The sequence below is a fragment of the Patiria miniata genome, unplaced genomic scaffold (assembly GCF_015706575.1).
Source record: "Patiria miniata isolate m_02_andy unplaced genomic scaffold, ASM1570657v1 HiC_scaffold_29, whole genome shotgun sequence".
In the NCBI taxonomy this organism is placed as follows: Eukaryota; Metazoa; Echinodermata; class Asteroidea; order Valvatida; family Asterinidae; genus Patiria; species Patiria miniata.
Window position 1 is genome coordinate 20203930 of NW_024037068.1, and position 10745 is coordinate 20214674.

Here is a 10745-nt window from a genome sequence, read left to right on the forward strand (position 1 = left end):
GCCTTTACCGCTGTGTGCATTGCGCGCACGTTCAGAAGAAAAGAACCTGTGCGTACCATGCAAACTACAGGGTGAGTAAAAAAAAAATGAAACCCAAACGTTGGGACCATTGTTTTAGGGAAGTTCTGCATGTAGCATTTTCAAAATCTAGGATATGAAAGCACAATTCATAAGCTTTCTTTTAGTACAAGAATCATCCAAATCACTAATGTACTTTTCAAGGTACATGTACGGAATTTTAAACACAACCACCGTTTTAAGGTTCTGTTCACGGATCACAGAAAAGTATATGCGTTCTTTCAGCAAAATGAAAACAATTCACACACATCCCTATGTGATTTGTTTTCGTTTTGCTGAAAGAACACTGAACTTTTTGTGATCCGTGGACAGAACCTTAAAACGGTGCTTGTGTTTAAAATTCCGTAACTTGAAAAGTACATGAGTGATTGGAATGATTCTTGTACTAAAAGAAAGCTTATGAATTGGGCTTTCATATCCTACATTTTGAAAATGCTACAAGCAGAACTTTACTAAAACAATGGTCCCAACATTTGGTGTTTTTTGGTTTTTTTTACTCACCCTGTATTGCAAAAGATTAGTCTGGATCCAAGACTGGATTACGATTTTGTTCCAATCCATGGCAAGATGATTCAAACCCATTCTTGGGAACTGTGGCATTCACGCACTGGTTCCCCTGCGTATTTCGCATAGTAAGCATCATTAATTTTATTCTGAGTGTACGCAAACCTGAAGGTTCTTGGCATGAGAGTCATTCGCCATCAGCTAGGCGTTCAAGAGTCGGGCTCCCAGTGGTCTCCCCCCACTTTCTCTTTGTAACTGTTGGGGAGTACCGGTACTTAATTTGTGCCCAGAGCAGGCCCGTCGCCAAGGGGAGACCACGTGGGGCCGGGCCCCCCTTGGCGAGCAATTGGCCTTCCCAACGGCAAAAGCCATACATGTTTTTTTTTTATTTTTGATAGTAGTGGGACCCCCTAGTTGGTACTAGGGGGATGACAAATTTATCTTCAAGCAAACTTGACGCATGATAGAGTTGGAACAAGCATGCTTTACACTTCCTTTTTAGCAGTTATCTGCACATGCACCTGGAATGGTGCTCACATCTTGGAATAGCGCGATACATGGAGTGCGATATCGACAGTATAAGGTACAATATAGCGCGGTTTGTTGCCATGAATTGACCAATCAGGATCGAGGATTCAAGTTTGCTTGAAGATAAAAGGGGTAATAAAACAAGTCCGGGCAAGTCTCATAAAGCTCATCACAGAGCGCATAAACTTCTATGCAATGGAGTACCGAAGTGTGACGTCATTTAGAACCAGAAAGTGTAGTGCAAACGAATGGAGTACGCGCGCGTGTTGGTTCACGGGCTGAATCACGCGCTAATGTCTTTTACACACACTTTGTGCGCGTGACGTATTCACTTCGGTACTCCATTGATTCAGAATGGCTATTCAGAAAGGCAGTATTTTCATGCATCTGATCTACACAATGGGCTGGATGTAGCCAATTTGGGGTAATCCTATATGATAGCACTGCCCGGCTCACAGGGGGAGTCAGTCATTCAGTGAGATAGCAGTCCTTCCGATTTGAGACGTGCGATCACACCCCCACACCATCGCACACCTAAAAGCTTCCTGAGAAGTGCGAATAATTGCACGCCTGAATTTCCCTGGACTACAGATCACACACCAAGAAAACCACACACCTAGAAAAAACACACACCTAGAAAAAATCCAGGTGTGCCTTTTTCCACACGCCTGTGATTTTCAAATCAGAAAGACTGAGATAGGTACAAATAGGACATTAGGCAAAATAGTACACTAGGCATGAAATATCAAGAGCTAATACAACCCAAGTTGAGTGTAATTTGGAGTGGTTTTTTTTGGACAACCAATGTCACTTTTTCTCCCAAGTTTGCTTTTATCACATGCTTCATGCTGAACTGTGACCTTGCATCACTTTGCTGTTTGATTTTCAGTTTATATTTAGACATATTTGTTGTGCCATTTTGGAATTCCATATTTTCCCTTTTTATGTTTATTTTATGTTGGTTTTTTTTTTGCATGTCAGCTATGTCATTGCCTGTCCTACATGTATGAGATGCTTAATGCCATTTTTTAAAATTTCGGTTTGATATTTTCTTTTAGCTACATTTTCCCATTGCCACATAGTCAACTTGTGTTCCTTACCATTAATCAGACGAATTGTGTGTTTCGCGAATCTTATCTTGCCAATCATATTATATGATTTCCGTACAGTTTCAGACAAATCTACATTTAATACTTTTCCATATTTTGTTTAGCCATTCCAACAATGTAGGAGATATTACATCCTTTAGTTCGATTTTAAAACTTTTGTAATCATATGAACCACAAAGGGAAACTTGACATACAGAGTGAGTAAAAAAAAACAAAAACCCAAATGTCGGAACCATTTTTTTAGTGAAGTTCTACATGTAACACTGTTAAAATCTAGGACTCGAAAGCCCAATTCATAAGTTTTCTTTTAGTACAAGAATCATTCAAATCGCTCATGTACTTTTGAAGTTACCGAATTTTAAACACAACCACCATTTTAAAGTTCTGTCCACGGATCAACAGAAGGTAAGTGTTCTTTCAGCAAAACGAAAACAAATCACATAGGGATGTGTGTGAATTGTTTCGTTTTGCTGAAAGAATGCACACCTTTTTGTGATCCGTGGACAGAACTTTAAAACGGTGGTTTTAAAGTTCCGTAACTTCGAAAGTACATGAGTGATTTGAATGATTCTTGTACTAAAAGAAAGTCTATGAATTGGGCTTTCATATCCTAGATTTAGAAAGTGCTACATGCAGAACTTCACTAAAACAGAAGTCCCGACATTTTGGGTTTTGCTTTTTTTTACTCACCCTGTACATAAATTTGAACAAAGAAATTGACTGGAGCAGGGCTTGAACCTGCGACCTCCGGATTACCGTTCCGGTGCTCTATCAACTGAGCTACCGGTATCCAGCCCTATGTTGGTTGTTCCCCATATGTCAGTGTCTTCGTTCAAGGACTGCTAGTCAGAAGCCATAAATCTGTGTATGCCATGTGGCCAGGAACCACGCCCAAAGTCACGACGCTAGCAACATTGGCAATGCAGCATAGGGCTGGATAGCTCTGTTGGAAGAGAGCTGATACAGCATTCCAGAGGTCAAAGGTTCCAACCCAGCTCCAGTCAATTTCTTAGGATAAGTTTAGGAGTCATCTGGTTAAACATCCAAGATAAGTTGTATACAAGTTCATACGCAAAAGGCCTGCAGTGCTGGACAATGCTGAACAACTTCCCCAGAACTTCCTCCATACAGTGAAGCTACCAGCGCCGTTTACGAATTGCTAAAATAATTTCCATGGGAGATCAGCAAAATTCTGCAACTAATTCGCTCTTTTCACCCTTCGCCATTGGGCATGCAACAGCCTCGATCTGGCAACTTTACACAATAAAAATAGCCGGTTCAGTGATCTGAACCCCGACACGGGAATCACTGAACCGGCTATATTTATTGCGTCAAGTTGCTCGATTGAGGCTTTGCATGCCCATGGCGGAAGTGTGAAAAGAGCGAATACCCGATACAAGGGGCGGGCCTATTGTGGGTAGGGCTGTGCATCGGAACCGGGTGCCCAAGTACCGACCGTTGATGTCAGGAACCGGTTCCAGATTATAGGATCGGGCAACAAATTTGACAAATTACTCAGTGACTTCTCAATGAAAAAGAAAGGTTTTGAATGTCATTCATGGGGAATTTTCAAAATGAAAACCAGGCTACATGCGAAAACAAACCATAGCTATAAAGCTCTGTGCTGGTACACAGTTGTACATGTACACTCAACCAAAAAAAGAAAGTCTCCCCCGTCCAATACTTTTTTGTCTAACTCAAAAACTACTGGGCACATCTTGTTCAAATAACAACTAATCAGTAAAAGAATTCATTAGCAATCCAGCCATGTTCTTTATTTGGCCCAAAACAGTGATAATGTGTACGAATTTATGCAATTTATGACAAATGATAACAGTTTCACTTTTGCATACGTGCAAGTTGTGGTTCACACTCACTTTGCACGTACACAAAAGTGCAACTTTTTTCTCTGTACCATTTGTCATGAATTGCATAATTTTGTACGCATTATCACTGTTTTGGGCCAAACAAAGAGTATGGCTGGAATGCTAAGGAATTTCTGTACTGATCAGTCGTAATTTGAGCAACATGTGCCCAGTAGTTTTTGAGTTAGACAAAAAGGATTAAGGGGGGACTTTCTTTTTTGGCTGAGTGTATCTTGCTGCATTGACACACCAATGCACATGGTATAGTTATTGTGCGGACCTTTATATCAATGAACAATCTGAACTTCTGAGATTTGAATTTTGGGGTCAGGTTTTTTTAATAGGTACCCGGGTACCCTTGGTTTTTTTTTCGGTTGGGTACCCGGTTCCTGCCCTACCCGTAAATGCACACCCCAAATTGGGGATAAACTTGTCACTTATTTATCACGGATATTTCACAAGATGACTCCTTACTTATGGTCAAATTTCATTACTTCAGACTTTGTGTGCTCAGTACATTGTGAAAATGCTTTTTGCAGCAAACAGCACCACTTTTGTAAAGTTTAAGTGTAAAGTCACTCTTTCTGACGTGTTTCGTAAATGAACTTTGTCATTTATGACTTGGTACGTAGTTGGTCAATATATTTTACTACAGGGAACTTTTCTGTAATTGCTAAAGAGCAGAGTTGAAGTCAGTTCCATCCTAAGTCAGTTCACAACTAACAGGGGATGAACACTGACAAAGGAATGCCTTTGTCAAAGTTCACTTGAAAAGCTTTCGCTTGACTTGAGACTGATGGACTTGTGATTGTCTTGTGTTTGACTTGTGATGGACTTGTGATTGTCTTGTGATTGACTTTTGATTTAGCTGTGATTGACTTGTGATGGACTTGCGATGACTTGTGAATGACTTGTGATTGAGTTGTGATTGTCTTGCGATTGACTTGCGATTGACTTGCGATTGACTTGAGATTGACTTAAGATAGAGTTGTGATTGTCTTGGGATTGACTTGTGAGTGACTTGTGATGGACTTGTGATCGACTTGTGATTGACTTGTGATGAACTTGTGATTGAGTTGTGGTTGACTTGTGGTTGACTTGTGATTGACTTGTGGTTGACTTGTGGTTGACTTGTGATTGACTTGTGATTGACTTGAGGTTGACATGTGGTTGACTTGTGGCTGACTTGCGATTGACTTGTGGCTGACTTGCTGTTGACTTGTGGCTGACTTGCGGTTGACTTGTGATTGACTTGTGGTTGACTTGTGGTTGACTTGTGATTGACTTGTGATTGACTTGTGGTTGACTTGTGATTGACTTGTGATTGACTTGTGAGTGACTTGTGATGGACTTGTGATTGACTTGTGATTGACTTGTGATGAACTTGTGATTGACTTGTGATTGACTAGTGATTGACTTGTGATTGACTTGTGGTTGACTTGTGATTGACTTGTGATTGACTTGTGATTGACTAGTGATTGACTTGTGATTGACTTGTGGTTGACTTGTGATTGACTTGTGATTGACTTGTGATTGACTTGTGGTTGACTTGTGATTGTCTTGTGATTTACTTTTGATTTAGCTGTGATTGACTTGTGATGGACTTGTGATTGTCTTTGGATTGACTTGTGAGTGACTTGTGATGGACTTGTGATTGACTTGTGATTGACTTGTGATTGACTTGTGATTGACTTGTGATTGACTTGCGATTGACTAGCGATTGACTAGTGATTGACTTGTGATTGACTTGCGGTTGACTTGTGATTGACTAGTGATTGACTTGTGGTTGACTTGTGATTGATTCTCCAGTCTCAAGTCAAGTCACAAGCTTTTCAAACAAACTGTGACAAAAGCATTCCTGTTCTATTGTCCATCCCCTGTTACTCATGACTGGATCGATGAAGGGACTTGTGATCTTACTTTTTAACCAGACATCACTGCAACACTGCTTCTTATGTATCCAAAGTAAAACTGCATTTTGATAACAGTTGAAGTGCTTCATTGTTGCTGGAATGTTGTCATGTCCCACAGACACCCACAGAAGATTTCCTGATGACAGACGATCCGCTCGGTCCCAAGGAAGGTGATAGCATAAAAAGAGGTGAGTGTTTGAGCTTTGGACCGGATGATCTACATTTATCTGAAATACCGCCGACAAACCATGCTGATGTATATAGACTCAAACTGTCAGTATACAGTGTGAGTAAAAAAAAAATGAAACCCAAATGGCAGGACCAATTTTGAATGAAGTTTTGCCTGTAACACTTTCAAAATCTAGGATATGAAAGCCCTGAAGTGTTCTTTCAGCAAAACAAAAACACTTCACATGCATCCCAATGAGATTGATTTTTGTTTTGCTGAAAAACACTCACTTTTGTTGTGATTCGTGGACAGAACTTTAAAACAGTGTTTGTGTAAAAAAATTCCATAACTTGAAAACTAATAACTGGGCTTTCATATCCTAGATTTTGTAAGAGCTGCAGGCAAAACTTGGTTCCCGGTCCATCCACTGCGTATTTCGAATGATCCAAAGTTATTGGGGACGAGGATTAGTCTGGGAGACCATCACAAGTTAAATTCGAACGTATTTGCATGCCGACGATCCATGACGCTTACGCGAATACGCTGCGGCTGATAGCTTTGGCACATTCAGGAAGTCGTGCGTACTTTGCGCGCGAACCAGTACAGTACAGTACGCACACACTGTGTGTCCCGTCCACGGAGCTCTCAAAAGTGGTAAAAACGCGCCCTCTTTGGTTGGCGCACGGAGCCCATTGGCTGCAGAATATGTCCTGCTTCTGACAGTTATTTCATCATTCATTGAATATTCAGTTAAAAAAAATTTAGTTAGCCTTCATTCGGTGCGTGTAATCCAATATTGCAGATAGCTTTTTATTCGTTTACATCTTTTTACAGATGCGTCTCCTAGGGGAAGCAAACGCCGCTTCTTCAACTTCAAGAAGAAGGATAAAGACAAGGACAAGCGACGCACCAGCAGCACGGAGGACACATCCGTCAACGGGTCCGAGACGCCGGGCAGCGAGGCGCGCAAAGGAAGCGACGCGCGGAAGGGCAGATCCAACACACTGGATGTCCCCAGTAGTGGTAGAAGCAGAGGTCAGTCTAAACACTGTGGCGAGGTACACAAATATTGACTGATTGGAGTGGTGTAGTATACAACTATTGACTGCTTGACGTGATGAACATGGTGTATAAAAATATTGACTCCCCTTCAAGTGGTGTAGTATGCAAATAATTATTGACATCTTGAGGGGTGCAGTATACAAATATTGACAACTTTGAGTGGTGTAGAATACAAATATTGACTGCTTCAAATGATGTGGTATCATAGAGCTATATTAAATTACTAGAGCGCTAACTCGATGTACAAAGTAATGCCTGATGGGCGCATCCATGTTTGTGCACAAACCTGTGGAAAACTAGAAAATTTGTACAGCTTTTGTACGTCTTTTTTCATATCCGCGTTTGTATTCTATACCGGTGCGTTATCGAAGGCGATACGCCCAAAACCAAAACGCACGGTCAGCAAATGAGCGTTTCATTTTGCTCTATGCAAACAGTGCAACGTGTGCGCGTCCCTCCGCTGCAGATGCTTTTCTCCGTGACGTATTTTGAACCGTCATGACTCGCTTAAAATGTTTGTGTATCTTCTACTTGCGCGTTGCATTTAGAGTACACTTTCAAAATTCAATCCATCTATTTTGATTGTGTTCTACAAACACGCACATAAATTCAAAATGTCTGCGCCCAGAGCGGCTTCAAAGCGTCTCTGTGCGCAAGAATGAAGAGTTAGCGCTCTAGTAATTTAATATAGCTCTATGTGTGGTATACAAATATTGGCTGCCTTGAGTGATGTACATGTGGTATACAATTATTGACTATTTCGAGTGGTAAGGAGTACAAATATTGACTGCTTCGAGTGGTGTAGTAAGCAAATATTGACTGCTTCGAGTGGTGTATGCAAATATTAGTTTTTATTAAACAATTTTTTATTGCAAACCATGAAATTGGTGACTCCTTTCCATTTTATCACTTCACAGAAATGTCAAGTCTTTAGACAAATATCCTGAACAATATGCATTTTTTTTTTTTTTTTTTTTTTAGAATCATCGCCAAGTCGCATGAAGAAGCGGGTCTTCAGCTTTCTGAAGAAGGACAAGAAAGATAAAAGTCGGCCGTACAGCTCCAGCACTGACCTCCAGAATGGGGCGGAGCATCACAGCCGCCAGGGGGAGTCGCCCTCCCCGACCACACCCCTCAGCAGCACAGGCAGCAGCCTGTCGGTACCCGGCGGCGGCCGGTCCTCGAGCACGGGCGACCTCAAGACAGGGAAAGTCACGGACGAGCAGAGGAGGTTATCGGCTGACGCTAGGCAGGGGAAGGAGAAAGCTATCGGCTCGCCGGTCTGACACGGCAAACGAGTAAGCTCAAGCGAGGGGGCTATTTATTAAAAGGCAGGGTTCCCACGATCCTGCAAAATCCTGGAATTAAAGCATTTCTGGTTTTAACCGGAATTCTGTTTGTTTGTTTTTTAATCTCACAAAAATCCGGTTTTTCCGACTGTCAAAATAAACCGAAAAAAAAAATGTGGAAATGCATTGATTTTATACCTCCTTAGCACTCTCGATTTAGATTTAGGCACACGCACGGCACAACGTAGTCTTAAAATCAGTCTTTGTTGTTGCCGAGCCTGCATGCGATACAGGCGGCCAACGTACGTGTACTTGCACGCAGTATACAACGGCGCCTCGCGCGTGCTTCACTGCGTGCGGGCGTGTTGTGCATAAGCACACAGAGCATTCAGCGTGGAAATCAAGTCTATCATTTCAGTTGTCGGTGGTTTCCGATCGCAGTGATATATGTGAATACAAAAAACGCCGGGTACCAACCATTTTTTCGTCGAGCGCATCGCGTAGTGCAAACTGCAAAGGTCATGTACACCGACAGCAGTGTTGTGGAATCGTGCATGTTTCGTGTCGAATATTGCGTTGGAAATTCGGGTAGGCAGAATAAATATTAGGAATATGGAAAAAGTCCATGTGATCGAACAAACCAACAGCTTAAAGGCCATAGAAGCAAAATTAAAAACTTAACAGAACCGGGCTTGGCTACAAGATAAAGATGACAACAGGGACTTTGTGTCGGACTCGGAGTGGCTTTTTCACACACACAAAAAGTTCTGGGTTTTTTTCAAGCAGCCGTTCCGGTTTTTTCAAGCAGACCCAGTTCCGTTTTTTGTTTCAAGCTTGTCCTGTGGCATCTCTGTACTTAGGCATACTGCAAAACACGCCAGCGGCCCATAATATTGACGCAGCACACAAATGTTCTCCGCTGCGAGCTTTGCACCAACTTTTGACCGGTGCGGCATGCTGGTGCAGCTGGCATATGTTAAACTTGAAAACTTTTAAAATTTTTGAATATTCGGTCAAATGCAGTTTTGAATAATCGAATACTTTTTATTGGGAAACGGACAGCCCATTTTTATGCAATGGCTAGTTTTATTAACCTAAGTCATGTTATTTTTTGTCTTGAATTCAGAATTCCTGAAGCGTAGTGCATGCAACGTTTGGAGGTTTAAGGATCCAGCATCTTAGCGCCACTTGTAGACACGCAAACAAAGTTAACAGTTGTAAACAACAACTAAAGGTAAACAACAACAATGAAAGACAATGAAAGGTAAGCAACAGCTGCAGACAAGCAATAACGAGTAAACAATTGTGTATAGTTCATGGTATCGGCTCAAACAAATCAAATAAAAAAAAGGCATTGAAATATATATTGTACAGAAATTTGTTGCAGGCTGGGGTCGAACCTCAAACCATCAGACATATAGTAGGTTGTGTCGTAGGACAATATTGCTGTGCAATTTATCACTATGTAGATGCAAAGATGACTTGTAAACAAAAATCCCATTTTGTATATTACAAATCGCCAGTTTTCAAACGATGTTAAACTGCGAAGCAGTGTCAAGTCCCTCACAAGTCCTTGCAAGTTCTCGCAAGTCCATCACAAGTCCTCCAGTCCCAAGACGGGCTACAAGTTACTCAGTATAGCTGTGGCACGAAGGCGTTCCTTTGTACTTGGTCATCCACTGTTCCTTGTGGTCGTACGTGTGACGGACTTGTGATGGACTCGACGCCAAATCTGCTGCAAATGTATAATGAGACGCATTTACACTGCTTACCGCAGATGTGGATTCGAACAGGCAACCAGGGGAATGCAAGTTTTCGAGTTGTACATGAATCAAAAGCATAATCCTAATGTCATTCATCAATATTTGTGTTAAAAATAATTAGTTCGACATGCACATGTACTGGTTAATCTCAGAAGGGCGGTGCATCAGATTTTTCCTACTTGTGGTCTCAATCGGGTCACCGGGTTGGGCTCGAACCACCTACCAAAAAAAACTTGAGAGTTGCAGGTCGCCCCTGGAAAAACAATACTCCAAATTTTGACCATCAAAATATCAAAGCGTGTATAGGGAATGGAGTAAATCATTACATACATGTAGATGCATTAGATCATTGTGGCTCGTCGAGGATGGGGTTCGAACCGTGAACCATTTTTCTCAAGTGATGGTTCAATCATTTGATGAAAACAAGCTAACAGCAAAACCTGACAGCTACTAAAATCTCAATCA

General features: G+C 41.5%; 1 protein-coding gene across 1 annotated transcript in view; it reads left to right on the top strand.

The window, feature by feature from the left end:
- The window catches only part of LOC119735612 (phospholipid transfer protein C2CD2L-like), a 76325-nt gene extending 66476 nt beyond the window's left edge, over positions 1–9849 (top strand). The window contains exons 18-21 of the mRNA XM_038209382.1: positions 6116–6185; positions 7001–7201; positions 8210–8526; positions 9644–9849. Of these exons, the coding sequence (XP_038065310.1) occupies positions 6116–6185; positions 7001–7201; positions 8210–8514 (576 nt within the window). The 3' untranslated portion in view covers positions 8515–8526; positions 9644–9849. The remainder of the gene's footprint in view (positions 1–6115; positions 6186–7000; positions 7202–8209; positions 8527–9643) is intronic.
- Positions 9850–10745: the final 896 nt, after the last annotated feature.